Genomic DNA, 20,348 nt, shown 5'->3' on the forward strand with positions numbered 1-20,348 from the left:
TGTCTGAGTGAAAATACCTGTGCAGTGATGCTCCCCATCCAACCTGACAGAGCTTGAGAGGATCTGCAGAGAAGAATGGGAGAAACTCCCCAAATACAGATGTGCCAAGCTTGTGGTGTCATACGCAAGAAGACTTGAGGATGTAACCACTGCCAAAGGTGCTTCAACAAAGTACTGTGTAAAGGGTCTTAATACTTAGGTAAATGTAATACTTAAGACTACTTAAAAAAAATTTGTTTAATACATTTGCAAAAAAAACGTTTTGTTTTGTCATCATGGGGTATTGTGTGTAGATTGATGAGGGGGGGAAACGATTTAGTCAATTTTAGAAAGAAGCTGTAATGTAACAAAATGTGGAAAAAGTCAAGGGGTCTGAATACTTTCCAAATGCACTGTAATCTAGCTCCCTGCTGTGCCACACTGATTTCACAACTACTGAGCCTAACTACTAAAGTATATATGATTTTGTGAAGTTGTGGAAAGCAAGATGTACATAACCACCCCAGAGGGAAAATGTAAAAAAAAAAATATATATATATCTGCAGCTAACCACTTCCATAGAAGTTGTTAGCTCAACTCAATCTCTCCCTTGTTGACCGAGGTTGGCACAAGCCTGATAATGTAGGGTTGTGCAGTGCTATCCCCCACATAATAGGAGTTCTATGGAGGTGCTTGACCTCTGCTCCTGCCACAGCCACACACTGCCTCCCCACACCTCCAATAAACAAAGGGGAAAGGAAACAAGCAGAAAGAAACAATTTTGCAGCAGCATGAACACCGTTGAAGAACCCACATAGCCAGTCTGAGTCTTGCTTTTGTATGTCTGAAAGTGTGTGATTAACAAAAAGGGACAGGCACACACACAGATTCTGAACGAATATGTTTTGTTATGCTTGTTCTCAGATTCTGACCTAATTCCGTTTTGTTTGGCTTGTTCTCAGATTCTGACCTAATCCGTTTTGTTTTGCTTGTTCTCAGATTCTGACCTAATCCGTTTTGTTTTGCTTGTTCTCAGATTCTGATCTAATCTGTTTTGTTATGCTTGTTCTCAGGCAAAGTTTGTACTGTAAACAGAATCTTTTAATGTGCACACTAGAGGTCGACCGATTATGATTTTTCAACGCCGATACCGATTATTGGAGGACAAAAAAAGCCGATACCGATTAAATCGGCCGATTTATAAAAATAAAAAAATGATATATATATATATATATATATATATATCATACACATTTTTGTAATAATGACAATTGCAACAATACTGAATGAACACTTTTATTTTAACTTAATATAATACATAAATACACACAAAGCTCTGAAGTGACAATGATACTGAAGAGTCTGCTTAGGAGACAAATACTCTCAACTGTTTGAATAAAAATAGAGTTTAAGTTACCTGTGATGAATGTTGAAAACAAAAAAAACTGTCATTTCTATATGCAGGAAATCCTATTTTAATAATGGGCATGGTAAGAATTGACGACCAAAGTGCGAGTCATAATTCCCATGACACCTTCTAGCAAAATCTGAAAAGCGGTTCCTTCATTTATTCCATAGGATATTTTTAGATTCACTTAAAATAAGGTTTGTTTTTCGTGTAGGCTTACACCACCTTGCCAATTTTATAACTGTGTAGATATCCATAGGACAAGGTAACTCTGATCAATATTGGCTAAATATAAGCAAAGATCATTTTTTTTGTAGAGTGGATTTATGAAAATATGTTGACAAACGTTACCTTATCCTAGTGAGATTTACACGGGTATCAAAAAGTCGAGGCGGTTTAAGCCTGCACGAAACACAGACCTTATTTGAAGTAGATCAAGACATTCTCTATGGAAGACATGAACGGTAAAATAACGAAGGAACCCCTTTCAAGTTCAGCCGCAAGTTATTACAGGAATTATAACGCGTCGACTATTTCTCTCTAAACCATATACCTTTGACTAATACGGAAACTATCACCTCGAAAACAAAACGTTTATTCCGTTCCGTATTTTATCTAACGGGTGGCATCCAAGAGTGTAAATATTCCTGTTACATTGCACAACCTTCAATGTTATGTCATAATTACGTAAAATTCTGGCAAATTAGTTCGCAAAGAGCCAGGCGGCCCAAACTGTTGCATATACCCTGACTCTGCGTGCAATGAACGCAGGAGAAATGACACAATTTCACCTCGTTAATATTGCCTGCTAACCTGGATTTCTTTTAACTAAATATGCAGGTTTAAAAATATATACTTGTGTATTGATTTTAAGAAAGGCATTGATGTTTATGGTTAAGTACACATTGGAGCAATGACAGTCATTGATTGATTGTTTTTTATAAGATAAGTTTAATGCTAGCTAGCAATTTACCTTAGCTTACTGCATTCGCGGCACAGGCAGGCTCCTCGTGGAGTGCAATGTAATCAGTGTTAGAGCATTGGACTAGTTAACTGTAAGGTTGCAAGACTGGATCCCCCGAGCTGACAAGGTTAAAAATCTGTCGTTCTGCCCCTGAACGAGGCAGAATGTTCCTAGGCCGTCATTGAAAATAAGAATGTGTTCTTAACTGACTTGCCTAGTTAAATAAAGATTAAATAAAAAAAGGTGTAAAAAAAATGTATTAAAAAATAAATAAATAAAAAATATATATATATATATTTTTTAAATCGCACAATTTACGCCCAAAAATACCGATTTCCGAATGTTATGAAAACTTGAAATCGGCCATTCCGATTAATCGGTCGACCTCCAGTGCACACAATCAAGCACACTCAGCTCTAGCCATTCATACACTTCAACGGAGGTCAGCCAAAAAAGGCACCTACTAGTCCTTACCCTTTATCTTATGGGCAACTAAGCGCACCGTCTATGCAGCCTAGAAACCCAAGTAGGCTACAAGCTCTCAATTTAAAAAGCATATTTCCATGGTGGTACCATCATCTTAAAAAGTGGAAAACCACAACAGTTACCATTGGCTATTAACCAATGCTTTATTTACCCGCATCATGTGATGAAGTAGGCTACATGCAAAAACCGCATGTAGTGGGTGAGACTGTAGATCAGTCACGAGCATCACCCAACATGATCTTACCTTTCCATTGAGCCACACAATTAATGCATCCTCAAACATCTGAAAAAGTGTCATGCCCCTTTATTTGTGGACATGTTTTGGTGGGTATATGGTGTTTGGTGAGGAGAAGTGAATCAGTGACTGATTGCCAGTCTGAACATAGTGCCTTCAGAAAGTAGTCATACCCCTTCACTTATTCGACATCTTGTTGCGTTACAGCCCGAATTCAAAATGGATTAAATATATGTTTTCCCCTCACCCATCTACATACCATACCCCATAATGACAAAGTGAAAACATGTTTTTAGAACTTTTTGCACATTTATTGAAAATAAATACAGACATCTCATTTACATAAGTATTCACATCCCCGAGTTAACAATTTGTAGAACCACCTTTGGCAGCAATTACAGCTGTGAGTCTTTTGGGGTAAGTCTAAGAACTTTGCACACCTGGATTGTAAAATATTTGCCCAATCTTTTAAAAATTCTTCAAGCTCTGTCAAGTTGATTGTTGATCATTGCTAGACAGCCATTTTCAAGTCTTGCCATAGATTTTTGACAAACATAGATGACAAACATTCAATGTCATCTTGGAAAGGAACTCCAGTGTAGATTTAGCCTTGTGTTAATCGTCTTGCTGAAAAGGTGAATTTGTCTCCCAGGGTCTATTGAAAAGCAGACAACCAGATTTTCCTCTAGGATTTTTCCTGTGCTTATAAGAGGGCACAACACCAACTCTTCCCCCTCAGGAGGCTGAAAAAATTTGGCATCCTCAAAGATTTCTACAGCTGCACCATTGAGAGCATTTCGACTGGCTGCATCACCTCTTGGTATGGCAACTGCTTGGCATCCAGCCGCAAGGCGCTACAGAGGGTAGTGTGTACGGCCCAGTACATCACTGGGGCCGAGCTCCCTGCCATCCAGGACGTCTATACCAGGCGTTGTCAGAGGAAGGCCCTAAAAATTGTCAGAGACTCCAGCCACCCAAGTCATAGGGTGTTTTCACATATCATCCTCTTTAAAATAACCGATCTCAGTGTTCTTTAAAGTTAACTCTGGGGTAAGAAAAAGCTAAAGAACGGCGTTATCTTTGTATTCACACTTCCCTTTGAATGAGGACTCAACTCTTTTGCCAGTCCACTTCACTTATTTGGTGGTCTGAGTCCTCTTTGCATTCACATTGCTGTTTAGAAAGGAACCAAGATTTTTTCCCAACATTCACCCAATGAACTCTGGGTTTTTACAAAGTGCAGGATAAGCCATTGCATCAAAATGATTTATCAGTAGTTACATATTGGTAGCTAATAGATTACAATTTGTCATTAAACTAAACGCAATCAGAAGATACCAATAATATTTACATGTTAATAGTAACAGAATAAATACCAGAAGATTAACTGCAGATTAAATAATGCTGTAATTGAAAACGGACACCCAATTTATGCTACCGCCCCTTTAAGATTCTAAAATTGATTATGTACCCCATGTTGTCTTCTGGACTAGAGCAAAATGCTAGTGTGAGGAGAGGCAGATGCAGCCTTCCAGGGGTCCAAGGTTTTCTGGGTGTTTTTAGCTTCTTTTTTAAAATTTTTATTTCCTTTATATTTTATTACTCTGACCTTTCAGCACACTGGCCATGTGATCGTACTAACATTCATTTCTGATTACTATGACTGCCTAATTCACATACTCTAGGCTCCACATGCTTTATCATCTGGAACGTGAAAGGAATTAACCAGGTGGTCAAGCATAGCCGAGTGTATGCTCATCTTAAGTCCGGACATTGTTTTTCTCCAAGAAACGCATCTTCGGTCCAGTGAACACGTCAAACTAAAAGAGGATGGGTAGACCAAATATTTCACTCCAACTTTGGTGCTAAGGGGCAGCCATTCTCATCAGAAAAGGCACCCCGTTTGTCTCCAAAGTAATTTCAGATACTAATGGAAGATATATTATAGTGATGGGGAAATTGTTTAGCACACAGGTTATTCTGGCTAACCTCTATGGTCCTAATTGGGATGACGCTCAATTTCTCTCTGACCTCATCGCAACACTTCCCGACCTTAACTCTCATCATTTGATATTGGGCGGAGATTTCAATTGTGTATTGCATCCAAGTCTAGACAGATCCAGACCAAAGCTCAACAATTTAATTTCAAAATCAGGCGCAGTAATCAACTCATTTCTAGAATACTATAATTTGTCTGATCCATGGAGGAGGAGGAATCCCACTGGCAAACAGTACTCCCTTTTTCTCCAGTCCACCGCTCAAACTCTAGGATTGACTTTTTCCTGCTGGACAATAGAATTCTTCCATTTGTAACTAATAGCCAATATCACAGTATCGTTATTTCAGACCATAGCCCTGTCCAGCTAGATATCTGCTTTCCGGATAGTACTGTGTCGCAACGCGTGTGGCGACTTGACCCACTACTACTATCCTGTAGTGCCTTAAAAAAAATAAAAAAAATCAATTGATGTCTTTTACAGATCAACCCTGACGTGTCTCACTTTACTGTGTGGGAGTCGTTAAAAGCATATCTAAAGGGGCCAAATCCCAAAGGGCCAGCATCCCAGAGTCACCTCTTCACTGTTGACGTTGAGACTGGTGTTTTGCGGGTACTATTTAATGAAGCTGCCAGTTGAGGACTTGAGTGGCGTCTGTTTCTCAAACTAGACACTAATGTACTTGTCCTCTTGCTCAGTTGTGCACCGGGGCCTCCCACTCTTTCTATTCTGGTTAGAGACAGTTTGCGCTGTTCTGTGAAGGGAGTAGTACACAGCGTTGTACAAGATCTTCAGTTTCTTGGCAATTTCTCGCATGGAATAGCCTTCATTTCTCAGAACAAGAATAGACTGACGAGTTTCAGAAGAAAGTTCTTTGTTTCTGGCCATTTTGAGCCTGTAACCGAACCCACGAATGCTGATGCTCCAGATACTCAACAAGAAGGCCAATTTTATTGCTTCTTTAATCAGACAACAGTTTTCAGCTGTGCTAACATAATTGCAAAAGGGTTTTCTAATGATCAATTAGCCTTTTAAAATGATAAACTTGGATTAGCTAACACAACGTGCCATTAGAACACAGAAGTGATGGTTGCTGATAATGGGCCTCTGTACGCCTACGTAGATATTCCATTAAAATAAAATCTGTCGTTTCCAGCTACAATAGTCATTTACAACGTTAACAATGTATTTCTGGTCAATTTGATGTTATTTTAAAACGAAGAAAAGAAAAAAAAGTGGACATTTCTAAGTGACCTCAAACTTTTGAACGGTAGTGTAGGTGTCAAGCTACCCGATTATATATGGCAAAGTATTGAGCGTATCCTCACAAACTGATTAAGCCCATGCCTTATGCAAAATTAAGGTTTGCACCGTCTCTTTACTCAAATGACAGATTGGCAAAAATATACCCAAATGTTGACCAAGTGTTTGGGATGCCACCAGAGTCCAGCGACTGTGGGACACGTTTTGGTCATGTCAATATTTGAGGCACTCTCACATGTGTAATACAACCGTTAGCCCCAACCGGGTCACTGCCTTTTTTGTCCATAAAGTGAATATGGGAACAATATTCCTAAAGGAATGTTAAGAATGGTCCGTGGGGACCTAAAGAATAATTTTGTCATACTGCTTTTCATTGTGTGATGTCATTAAAAACTGTATAACGACAATACTAATTTAGGAAGGAAACACATTCTAGCTGTGAAGTTTCCATCCAACAGGAGGTTAAAACAATATGAAGAACAATTAAACTGTGTGTTATGATAGGAATGTGATTTTGGTTTTCTAATGAGATAATGTTTTTTCATGTTCGTTGCACACAAAGACACACCCCTAATGAGATCAGAAGAGCATGTCAGTGTGATTGAACCGCCTTTCCGACCAGTGTGCTTAAAAGGAATCGCTAAGAATTAACAAATCAGACAAGAAAATGTGAGACAGTAGATGGACAGCATGAGCTGAACGTTACGAAATGGTTGGAAACTTTGAAAACCAACACGAGGTGAGAAAATAACCTCCACTACGAGACCAGAAACATTCAGTCTGCAGCTGTGCATGAAAAAGTGGTCCTAGAACTTTGACTAAAGACAAGATGGGAAGGAAGAAATCACATCTCAGACAATCACTGGTGCATTTTAGTCTGTTCTATTTGAACCCTCCACTATCAGATAATGTCCTTTAGTTGTAGAGCTTGTGACCTCTGGTAGACAAGCCTTACACGGAAACGTGAACTACAACTACCCCGTCCCCATAGAAGGGTTGATTGGTTAAAAAGAGAGAGGACAAACAAATACATCTATGCGTACATATACACAATGCATTTCTTATCCAAATGGGCGGTGGATAGGATGCTAAGTATTCTGATTACTTTGAGGATAGTTTCCAAATGTACGATAAGTCTCTCCCTCTATCTACCCCTGCCTCTCAATATGTGTAACATGCCGTCATATCTTGTCAGTCCATTAGGGACTTTTGTATCATGTACAGTGCCTTGCAAAAGTATTCAGACCCCTTGGCTTTTTCTTATTTTGTTGCATTACAACCGGTAATTAAATGGATTTTTATTTGGATTTCATGTAATACACACACACAATAGTACAAATTGGTGAAAAGAAAAAAATGGTGGGGCATGCCTATGTATTCACCCCCTTTGCTATGATGCCCCTAAATAAGATCTGGTGCAGCCAATTACCTTTAGAAGTCACAAAATTAGTTAGATTGCACACAGGTGGACTTTAAGTGTCACATGATCTCAGTATAATATATCACACACATAGGTTCTGAAAGGCCCCAGAGTCTGCACCATGAAGACCAAGGAGCTCTACAAACAGGTCAGGGACAAAGTTGTGGAGAAGTACAGATCAGGGTTATAAAAATAAACTTTCAACATCCCACAGAGCACCATTAACCTCTCTAGGCTAGATGGGATGCTACCGTCCCACCTGACCAACATCCAGTGAAAGTGCAGGGCGCCAAATTCAAACTACAGAATTGTAAATATTTAACATTCTTGAAAATACACATGCAATATTTCAAAATAAAGCTTAACGTCTTGTTAATCCAGCCACGGTGTCAGATTTCAAAAAGGCTTTACAGCGAAAGCAAACCATGCGATTATCTGAGGACAGCACCCCATCAAACACATACAATCATATTTCATCCCGCCAGGCGCGACACAAAACTCAGAAATAACGATAATTCATGCCTTACCTTTGAAGAGCTTCTCCTGTTGGCACTCCAATATGTCCCATAAACATCACAAATGGTCCTTTTGTTCGATTAATTTCGTCGTTATATCTCCAAAATGTCCATTTATTTGGCGCGTTTGATCCAGAAAAACACCGGTTCCAACTCACGCAACATGACTACAAAATATCTAATAAGTTACCTGAAATCTTTGTCCAAACAACTTTCCTAATTAAACTTTAGGTATTTTTTTAACGTAAATAATCAATAAAATTTAAGACGGGATACACTGCGTTCAATAGCAGATAAAAACAAAGTGGAGCGACCTTTCAGGTTGTGCGCCTCAACCACAACAGTACACTAGACTCGACCCTTGTTCTGAACAGCCCTACTTCTTCATTTCTCAAAGGAAAAACATCAACCAATTTCTAAAGACTGTTGACATCCAGTGGAAGCGATAGGAACTGCAAGTAAGTGCCTTAGAAATCTAGATCCACATAGAAAACCCATTGAAAAGAGAGTGACCTCCATCCAGTTTTTTTTTGGGGGGGGGGGGGGGGGGGGGGGGTTTGTCCTCCTCGGGGTTTCGCCTACCAAATAAGTTCTGTTATACTCACAGACATCATTCAAACAGTTTAAGAAACTTGAGTGTTTTCTATCCAAATCGACTAATAATATGCATATCCTAGCTTCTGGGCCTGAGTAGCAGGCAGTTTACTTTGGGCACACTTTTCATCCGGACGTGAAAATACCACCCCCTAGCCTAGAGATATAATCCCCAAACATATGGAAGAAGGTACTCTGGTCAGATGAGACTAAAATATAACTGTTTGGCCATTAAGGAAAATGCTATGTCTGGTGCAAACCCAACACCTCTCATCACCCCAATAACAACATCCCCACAGCGAAGCATGGAGGTGGCAGCATCATGCTGTGGGGATGTATTTCCATCAGCAGGGACTGGGAAACTGGTCAGAATTGAAGGAATGATGGATGGCGCTAAATACAGGGAAATTCTTGAGGGAAACCTGTTTCAGTCTTCCAGAGATTTGAGACTGGGCCGGAGGTTCACCTTCCAGCAGGACAATGACCCTAAGCATCCTGCTAAAGCAACACGAGTGGTTTAAACAGAAACATTTAAATGTCTTGGAATGGCCTAGTCAAAGCCCAGACCTCAATCCAATTGAGAATTTGTGGTATGACTTAAAGATTGCTGTACACGACTTGAATGAGCTGGAGCAGTTTTCCTTGAAGAATGGGCAAAAATTCCAGTGGCTAGATGTGCCAAGCTTATAGAGACATACCCCCCAAGAGACTTGCAGCTGTAATTGCTGCAAAAGGTGGCTCCACAAAGTATTGACTTTGGAGAGGGGGGTGAATAGTTATGCACGCTCAAGTTCTGTTTTGTCTTATTTCACAACAAAAAATATTTTTGCATCTTCAAAGTGGTAGGCATGTTGTGTAAATCAAATTATACAAATCCCCCAAAACAATCCATTTTAATTCCCGGTTTTAAGGCAACAAAATAGGAAAAATGCCAAGGGGGTGAATACTTTCGCAAGCTTTCGCAAGTGTGTATGTGTATTCTGTGCTATTATTGAGTTAGTAAATCAATTTGTGTAGTACTGAATAATCAGAAAAGCCTGGGCTCTTGCAGATTCAAGAAGTCTGCGACATTCAGAATAAGACTGATATGAGGTAATGATTAGTAAATTACTTAAACATATCTTAAATATATCTTGAGTTTAATTCGGGAGATGGTAACACGTTAAACAACTTCTTCCGTGGTGCCCCAAATTCCTAATGAGTTAATTGTTACATGATTAGTTAAAATATATATATTTTTTACTCATCACATACGCTGCTGTTACTTTTTTATCTATCCTGTTGCTTAGTCACTGTATCCCTACCCATTTGTACATAACCACCTCAATTACCTTGCACCCCTGCACAGACTCAGTACGGGTACTCCGTGTATATAGCCAAGTTATCCTTACTCATTGTGTATTTATTCCCTGTTTAATTATTATTATTTTTCTCTGCATTGTTGGGAATAGTTAGTAAGTAAGCATTTCACTGTTAGTCTAAACCTGTTGTTTACCAAGCATGTAACAAATACAATTTGATTTGAGAGCATTCAGGACAAAAACTTAATTTCTTTGCCACATTTTTTGGAGTATTACTTAAATTCCTGGTTACAAACAGGATGCTTGTAACCAGGAATTGTTTATATATGTTTTGGAATATTTGTATACTATACAGGCTTTCTTTTCATTTTGTTATTTAGGTTCGTATTGTGGAATAACTATACTGAACAATAATGTTCCATACTCACAAAAAGCTTATTTGTCTCAAATTCTGTGCACAAACTTGATTACATCCCTGTTAATGAGCATTTATCCTTTGCCAAGATAATCCATCCACCTGACAGGTGAGCAGTTTCCTTCCTCTTCAGCAACGGAGTTAGGAAGGACGCCTGTATTGATTTTTAAAACATCTACCAATCGGTGCCCTAATTTGGAAGGCATTGAAAAACCTCCCTTGTCTTTGTGCTTGAAATTCAATACTTGACTGAGGGACTGTAATATTCATGTGTAAACATACCGAATTGTAATAGAATGCATTTTACCGCTGTATCATACTGCGCTATGATTGGTTAAGACCACCCAGGTAGTGAGGTCATCTTCGGGTGATCATGGTATGAGACGTGATCATGGTATGAGACGTGAACATGCCAGTTATAGCTAGCTAATAAATGCAGTCCTGTTGTACTGCATTTTATTATTTTGTACAAAGCATGCAAAACAAGACATGGTGTTAGAGTAAAATGACTAACAGATGGACTTTGCTGGAGTTCGTTCACCTCAATTTTTTTTGTAACTTAACCTTTATTTAAATAGGCAAGTCAGTTAAGAACAAATTCTTATTTACAATGACAGCCTAGGAACAGTGGGTTAACTGCCTTGTCCAGGGGCAGAATAGATGTTTACCTTTACCAGCTTGGGGATTCAATCTAGCAACCTTTAGGTTACTGGCCCAACGCTCTAACCAATAGTCTACCTGCCGCACCAACGGCAGGTAGCGAATGGACTGGGAGCCTACAAACTTACCCGATGCATGGCGTAAGTTCAAACAGCATGTGGAGCTAATGCTCACGGGTCCGCTGAAGGAAAGAGAAGAGGAAAAGTGCAGATACCTGCCCCTCTGGATCGGTGAAAAAGGGAGAGATATTTACAACAACACATGGACACTTACCGAGACTGAATCAAAAAAAAGGTACTGACAACATACTACGATCGTTTTGAAGCATATGTTGTGCCATAGACCAATAGGATTTTCACTAGGTACAAATTCCATGAGAAAGTACAGGGAGCTAGCGAATCGTTTGAACAGTTTGTGACTGAGCTGTGTGTGCTTGTGAAAGACTGATTATGCAAACAAGGATGAGATGGTCAGGGACAGTATTGTATTTGGAATACACTCACCGCGAGTGAGAGAGAAACTTTTGAATGTTGGGTCTGAGCTAACGCTGGGCAAAGTTATCGACATAGCCAGATCTCACGAGCTAACACACGTTCAGATGAAAACCATTTAGTGCGGCAGCAAGAGCACATCACTTGAACAAGCAGTGCACGCAGTCAGGCAGACGTCAAAGCACACCTCCGGTGCCCAGAGAGCGCGCTTCAGAACGGAGAGAGAGAACTCCAAAACACAGCGACACAGACTCAAAAAATGTGGATATCGTGGATACAAAGTGCATGGCGAACAGGGAAATTGCCCAGCTAATGACAAACAGTGTACTAAATGTTGAAAATGATATCACTTTGCAAAAGTGTGCAGAGATTACCGTGGAAAAAACAGTACACGTAGTGAGTGAAGATGAAATGTCAATCAAAGAGTCAAATGCTGATGAACTGTTTGATTCAGTGACACAGTAAAACCTAATATCAGAAAGAGCAAGCCTTTGCTGACATTGAGACAGGAACACAAGGCACAGAGCTAAAGTTCAAACTAGAAACTGGTGCACAAGTAAACATTATTCCTCTGAATAAGTACTGCAGCTTGACATCTGAGTGCGAGCTGCAGACTGACTGGTTATGGTGGTGAAGAGCCCCTACTAAAAAGCACATGCACTTCCAAATGCAAATACAAGTAAAGTGACATGATGTTGGACTTTTACATTGTTGACACTCAAGCACCTGCAGTGCTAGGTCTTAAAGCATGTTTAGACATGGACCTCATCAAGCTAGTTATATTAGTGAAAGCACCAGTAGAGACAGAAAATGTAATGGAGGAGTTTGCTGATGTTTTTAAAGGAATATGACTATTTCAGGGGAATGTGCCATTCATCTTGGCCCAGACGCAACCCCTGTGGTCTACCCACCGAGAAAGATTCCCCTTGCTCTCCACACCCATCTGAAGAAAGAGTTGGATAGCATGGAGCAATCTGACATAGTCACCAAGGTTACAGAACCGATAGATTGGGTAAATGCATTTGTGGTGCTGGAGAAACCACACACAGGCAAGCTCAGAGTATGTCTTGACCCAAGAGACTTGAACAAGGCTATCAAACACCCCCATTAGCCTTTACCGATGTTAGATGGCATCACAAGCTAGCGGGAGCATGCTACTTCAGTGTCATGGATGCCAGATCAGGCTACTGGGCTATCAAGAGCACAGCAGATTCATCTAAGCTCACAAATTTTAACACACTGTTTGGACACTACAGGTTTCAAAATCGCCTTTTGGGATTATCTCAGCCCAAAACGAGTTTCAACGAAAGATGGACGAAGTGTACCAAGGCCTCGACGGAGTTGTGGCAATTGTGGACAACATCCTTGTCTATGGTCGAGCCAAAGAGGAACACGACAGAAACCTTTGCGCAATGCTGCAAATGTCCCACGAGAGAGGAGTCCGGCTTAACCCCGAGAAGAGTACAGTCGGCGCTACAGATATCAGCTACTTCGGACATCTTCTCACAGCGAATGAAATCAAGGCAGATCCACAGAAGATCTCAGACATAAAAGAAATGGAGCCACCAAAGAACTGGAAACAGTGCTTGGCATGGTCAACTACTTATCCAAGTTTGCACCCAGCCTCTCCAATGCTAATGCACCCCTGCGTCAGCTGCAAAAGCAGTCCAGTGAGTTCCTCTGGGACAAGCGGCAAGACATTGCTCTCCAGAGTGAAAGACCTGATCACAAGAGAACCAGGACCAATCCTTGCCTGCTACGACCCCAACAAAGAGCTCAGACTCCAAGTGGACGCGTCAAAGTATGGACTAGGTGCAGTGCTACTGCAATAAGGAAAGCCCATGGGCTACGCTTCCAAATATCTCAGACTGTGAAATCAACTATGCTCAATCCGAATAGGAGCTGTACACCATTCTGTTTGGATGTAAGCGTTTCCATCAGTAGGTATATGAAATGACAAGTCATTGTGGAATCCAACCACAAGCCCCTCGAGTCAATCATGAGGAAACCGCAGGCCCGCAGCCCTGCCAAGGCTACAGAGAATGATCCTGTAACTACACAAATACGACTACAATCACTCACCGTTTAGGCAAAGACATCCCTGTCACAGACAGGAACTCCAGGAAGTTTCTTACCTACAAGGACAGCAGCCTCAGTGAAGGCATGGACATGCAAGTGCACACTGTGTACAAGAACTTACCAGTTAATGACACAAAACGAAGGTAACGTATGTAACCACGGTTATGTGAGCTATATGGATCACTCCAATATATTGATATCACTCCACGGCGGAGGGATACATCCCAGGTGAGGATTTACAGATTTACTCCCGTGTACACCTGTGTCACGGCTGGGGTACGCCCCTATATATAGACCCCATGGGCGCGACACAAGTTCTCTACATAATTTGAGGCATCTATAGCGCCGTAGACGATTAGAGTGATCCATATAGCTCACACAACCGTGGTTACATACGTAACCTTCGTTATGTTTCACTATATTGGATCACGCCACTATATCGGTACACGGCGGGCAGATATAGCGGGCAAATACCCTCTCACAGTAGAGGCTGCCAAGCCCTCATCCAAGCGAGACTGTAGGTATTGGAGGACATACTGCACAACCTCAATACCTGTGCACCAAGAGCAGAACAACCACCAGCGCAACTGGTATGCCACGGTTGTAGCCGGTGTCCTTGCGCTCAGCATGGTGTTCATTACTCACTCCTGTAGTCCTAACATGGACCACTGGAGCCGTTCTCGGTCGCCACAGAGTTCCCCCGGCAGGTCAGGTCTCAGGAGCAGATACCAAGGTGGGGGGGAATGCGTAAAGTTCCAGCCCTGGCCAATCGTGAGCCAGAGCATCCAAGCCCAGAGGCCCTGGTGGATCCGACATGGAGTACCACAGGGGGCAGTGTGCATTGCCCAGGGAGGCAAACAGATCCACCTGCACCCTCCCAAATTTGTCCCACAGGTGCTGCACGACCTGGGGATGTAGGCTACAGTCCCAAGGTGGCGGGCCCTCCCTCGAGAGCATATCCGCTGCCACATTCAGGATGCCAGGTACGTGTGCTGCACGTTGAGATGCTAGACACCCCTGAGCCCAGAGAAGGAGCTCCAGTGCCAAAAGATGGATGGTGGGACCTCAGGCCACCCTGATGGTTGATGTAAGCCACCACTGTGGTGTTGTCCGTTCTCACCAGGACATGTCTTCTCTTCAGATGTGGAAGGAAACACCGCAGAGCCAGCAGTACAGCTCAGAACTCTAGTGTATTGATGGCCAAAACCCTCAGTCTATTTTTGGGACCACAAATTAAGTGGAGTAGAACCCAATTAGCCGTTCTGATGTCTCGAGTCCAGGAGTGAGGAGATCTCTAGCCGCAGGGTTTTCAGGGGGTCGGCCACCGTGGTGACACGAAGGCCCCTGAAGGACAGTGGCCGGCGCCGGAATTGGAGTCGGTACCCCTCGAGCATTGTGGGTACCCCACTTTGCCCTTTGAGACCGGGAGAAGTGACCGAGGGTGGGGAAGGGTGTGTTATAGGTCCTGCCCGGGCCCACCTCTCCTCTGGCGCTCCGAGCACCTGGGTCCCTCAGGCACGCCCCTATGGCGGTGACGGTTGACACCATCACACCTGTCACAAAGGGATGCCATAAGCTCAGCCAAGCCAACAACATGGTTGTGTTGGTAAAGCTTCCAAGAGAGCAGAGGGACCCATATGTGGCTTTCAAGTCCATATCAAAGACTCTGGGGGGGGGGGGGGGGGTCCCGTCTTCAGTCGCGGGTTCCGCCCTATAATCTTCCAGTCCGGGAGGACCATGGCAGCTATCATGGTATTCATAGTCGGGTACTCCAGGAGGCCGAGTGACTCCACGCCCACAACATAACTCCATGGTCTAGTCTCTGCTGTGAGTCGGAAGCACCCCATGGCAGAGGCCCAGCTCTCCTGCAAGGCCTCGCGGATCTCAGCAGAGATGGGGACAGATGGAGAGTCATCACTGTCCACCAGTTTGATGTCCAGTGCAGTGGCTACCCAAGTGAGTAGGCTCTTAGCCTCTCAAGCTGCTGGGGACGATGAAGCCCCGCTGCCAGCTTCTGATGGCCTGTCAGCCTCGCTCACGGTAGTAAACAGCGCCAGCATTATCCCCCAGGAACAGCCTATCACTGGCCAACAGGGAACAGCTGTCGTCACCATCGAAGCTAGCAACCTCCTGACTGAGGGCATGCACCCTCCATTCAAGGTGGTCCCAGCAGTCCAGTAGAGGCCTGCGGTGGCTCCGGCCATGCTTCCTGGGAGGGGTACTGGGCCCAGTAGAGGGACTAACACTCGCGCATGGCCTCCAAATCGTGCGAGGCGCAGGCGTTCTGAGACCACACAAAACAGGCATCCAGTAGGGCATTCCACCACCCTCTCCGTGTGGCTCAAACCCAGGCAGTGCACACACAAAGTATGCAGATCCCCAGGGGGAATGCCACCATCACACCTGTCAAAGGGAAGCAATAAGCTCAGTCAAGCCAACAAGGCCACGGAGCAGGGGTCCGACGCCCTGGGAGAGCTTATGTCGTGACCCTCTTGGAGGAATAGGAACCCAGTGAGGGATAAATTACCCAGCAACTCTGCAAAAACCGGGGAAGACCCGTGTGGGATAAACAGGCACAAAAAAAAAACAGCAACCAGGTAATAGATTTGATTTATATGTTGTTTTTTTGACTACAATATTACCTTTAATATTCAAGCAGTAAAAACAGCACTATATGATGGAGTAACTCCATTAAGAAACTCCAAAGTTAATGTCTCAATATAGTGGAAGCCCACCACAATACACTTACACTCTGCAGGGGTAAGAACAAGAAAAAAAACCTGCAGGATAATTAGCAGCATGTTAAAGCAATTCACAACAAACACCTAGAACAAGCCAGTCGGCAAGTTGAGCATGGTCAATTACAGTTTATGAAAGCAAGAGCCACCATACTAATGAATGCACACGGAGTCATAGTGTAACACTAACAAAACACAAGTAAGACAAACCACGGACGGAAGAGACAGATCAACCACGCGCAGCGGGTGGAGCACTCAAGAGGGTCTGGACATTAGGCCAGCTGCTCCAGGCTGCAAACAGCCAGTGAGTATACTTCCACTGAAGATATTACACTTACCAAGCTAACATCAGAAAGTTTGTACCTCAAACCATATGGACATCCACCGACAAAATGAAAGAGAACGTGTGTCGCAGCCATGGGGTCTACAGTAGCTTGCGAAAGTATTCACCCTCCTTGGCATTGTTCCTATTTTGTTGCCTTACAACCTGGAATTAAAAAATTTTTTTGGGGGGGGGGGTTTTATCATTTGATTTACACAACATGCCTACCATATTGAAGATGCATTTATTTTATTGTATAACAAACAAGAAATAAGACAAAAAATACAGAACTTGAGCGTGCATAAATATTCACCGCCCAAATTCAATACTTTGTAGAGCCACCTTTTGAAGCAATTACAGCTCCTATGGACAGATACTCCAATCTCCGCTGTGGAACTTTGCAGCTCCTTCAGGGTTATCTTTGGTCTCTTTGTTGCATCTCTGATTAATGCCCTCCTTGCCTGGTCTGTGAGTTTTGGTGGGCAGCCCTCTCTTGGCAGGTTAGTTGTGGTGCCATATTCTTTCCATTTAAAAAAAGCTTTGTCCCCTACCTGTTTGGAGAGCTCCTTGGTCTTTATGGTGCCTCTTGCTTGGTGGTGCCCCTTGCTTAGTGGTGTTGCAGACTCTGGGGCCTTTCAGAACAGGTGTATATATACTGAGATCATGTGACACATAAATAAGGTCCACCTGTGTGCAATCTAACTAATTATATGACTTCTGAAGGTAATTGGTTGCACCTGATCTTATTTAGGGGCTTCATAGCAAAGGGGGTGAATACATACACACCCCTTTTCCATTTTTATTACATTTTTTCAAACAAGTATTTTTCTTCTTCATTTCACCAATTTGAACTATTTTGTGTATGTCCATTACAAGAAATCCAAATAAAAATGAATTTAAAATTACAGGTTGTAATGCAACAAAATAGGAAAAACGCCAAGGGGATGAATACTTTCACAAGGCACTGTGTGTATATAGTGGCGGACCCCAGCCGTGACACAGGTGTACACAGGAGTACATCTGTAAATCCTCACCTCAAATGTATCCCTCCGCCGCAGAGTGATACCAATATATTGGAGTGATCCAATATAGTGAACCATAACTGAAGGAGATCTGAGCAGAAACAGAAAAGGACTCAACTCACACAGCTGAGGAAAGTCATACAGGATGGATGGCCTGAGGAGAGGAAAAAAATGCCCTCAGAGCTTCTCGAGTTCTGGAACCATCGTGATGAACTATCACAGATCAACGGAATCATTTTCAAAGGAGAGAAAATCATAATTCTTGCCAGTCTCAGAGAAGAGATTTTGAAAAAGATCCATGCTGGACACATGGGCCTGGAAGAGTGCAAACAGAGAGCACTCTTTTGGCCTGGAATGTGCAAACAAATACAGAACATTGTTGGTAAATGTGCCACCTGTCTTGAACGACGCCCCTCAAACACCAAAGAGCCAACGTTACCTCACTGTATCCCAGACCAACCATGGAAACGAGGACTACATCGTAACAGTGGACTACTGCAGCAGATACTTCAAACTCGACAAAATTCACAGCACATCTGCAGCTGTGATACACAAGCTGAAAGCAATATTTGCCAGGCATGGCATTGTAGAGACTTTAATATCTGACAATGGCCCCTGTTATAAATCAAATGAGTTTGAATCCTTCACAAAAGCATGGGAGTTCACACATCACCACAAGCCCGCATTACCCTCAAAGTAATGGCCTTGCTGAAAAATCGGTGCAGATTGCTAAATCACTCAAGGACAAAGCAAAAGCAGACGAGAGACGCCTACCTCAGTTTCCTTGAATACTGTAACACTCCAGTTGACAACTTCAAATCACCAGCCCAGCTTTTGATGAGCCGCAGACTTCGTTCAATCCTTCCCAGCACCAACCAACAGCTGCAACCTGAGGTCGCCAGCTACAAGGAAATGCATGAAAAACGTACACAGAAACAACAACAAAAGCGATACTATGACAGGTCAGCGAGACCAATGCCACCACTGATCGACGGAGAGTCAGTTAGAATCCAGGAGCAAGGCCACTGGAAACCATCAGTCGTCATCCAGCCAGCTGACACTGAACGTTCATATCACGTCCGCACCGCAGGGGGAGCGGTGTACCGCCGCAATCGCCGTCGCCTACTTAACACAAAAGAACAATACACTGACGAGATGAACTGTTCCCCTGACAGAGAAAGTGATGGACTAAACACACACACACACAACATACTTACCTGCAACACCACAAGAACTGTTGACTGACACAGAAGCATGCTCAGCATCATATCACACAAAGTCAGGAAGAGAGGTCAAGCCCAGAGCTGTCCTAAACCTATGAAATGTCAACGGGTGTTGGCAGATCGCTGCCCTAAAAGAGTTCCAGACTGTAAACTTGTTATTGAAAAGTTGACTTGAAATGCTTTGGTATTGTATTTGTTTGAAATGTTAAGATGTCATTGCTACAGTGAATCCTTCATAACAGTATGCTGAATCATTGTTTCAGAGTCTGTTATGTTGATTCAGTTGGTGCAGTATTCAGTATAAATGGTTACTTACCTTCAAACTACAGAGCATGTATTCAAAAGAAACACTTAGAATATGTAAATCATTTTTATTTTAAAAGGGGGGATGTAATATTAATGTGTAAACATACTGAATTGTAATTGGATGCATTTTACCCCCGTATCATACTGCGCTATGATTGGTTAAGACCACCCCGGTGGAGAGGTCATCTTAATTTGATCATGGTATGAGACACTGAACATGCCAGTTATAGCTAGCTAATAAATACATATCCTGTAGTACTGCATTTTATTACTTTGTACAAAGCATGCAAAACAAGACAAGGACCGTACAAATAATTGTATAATTGTATGTGTGGGGTACAAAGATGAGGTAGTTATTAAGAAATCATGTTAAACACTATTATTGCATGAGTCCATGCCAATTATTATGTGAATTGTTATGCACATTTTTACTCCTGGACTTATTTAGGCTTGTCATAACAAAGGGGTTAAATACTTATTGACTCGACATTTCAGCTTGGAATTGGTTAATAATTTAAAAAAATGTCTACATACAAAATTCCACTTTGACATTATGAGGTATTGTGTGTAGATCAGTGACACACAATCTCAATTTCATCAATTTTAAATCCAAACTAAGTAACGGTGTGAATACTTTCTGAAGGCACTGTACAGTAGCTAGCTAAATGCATTGTTGACTACACCCTAGCTAGACTACATCAACTAACGTGGCTAGCTGTCTTGAGAGCCTGAATCACCAGTCTTACCTTCAGCAACATCGTCATCAATCGCTCCTTTGACTTGAGAAAAACACCACTGCACATCATTGCCCCCGCCGCCGGCTCCTGGAACCCCACAAACAGAGCAACGCTTTAGAACTCAAAAGCTGCATCGTGCATGGCTTTGATGTCAACGATTAATGTGAATCTTCTATATCTAGTTAGCAAGCTT

The 20,348-nt window shown here is 42.4% G+C and overlaps 1 protein-coding gene across 1 annotated transcript in view; it reads right to left on the minus strand.

The window, feature by feature from the left end:
- LOC120063207 (serine/threonine-protein phosphatase 2A 55 kDa regulatory subunit B alpha isoform-like) overlaps positions 1-20,348 on the minus strand; it is a 30,569-nt gene that overhangs the window by 9,550 nt on the left and 671 nt on the right. The window contains exon 2 of the mRNA XM_039013426.1: positions 20,165-20,242. Within this exon, the coding sequence (XP_038869354.1) occupies positions 20,165-20,242 (78 nt within the window). The remainder of the gene's footprint in view (positions 1-20,164; positions 20,243-20,348) is intronic.

This window comes from Salvelinus namaycush, chromosome 18, assembly GCF_016432855.1.
Source record: "Salvelinus namaycush isolate Seneca chromosome 18, SaNama_1.0, whole genome shotgun sequence".
In the NCBI taxonomy this organism is placed as follows: Eukaryota; Metazoa; Chordata; class Actinopteri; order Salmoniformes; family Salmonidae; genus Salvelinus; species Salvelinus namaycush.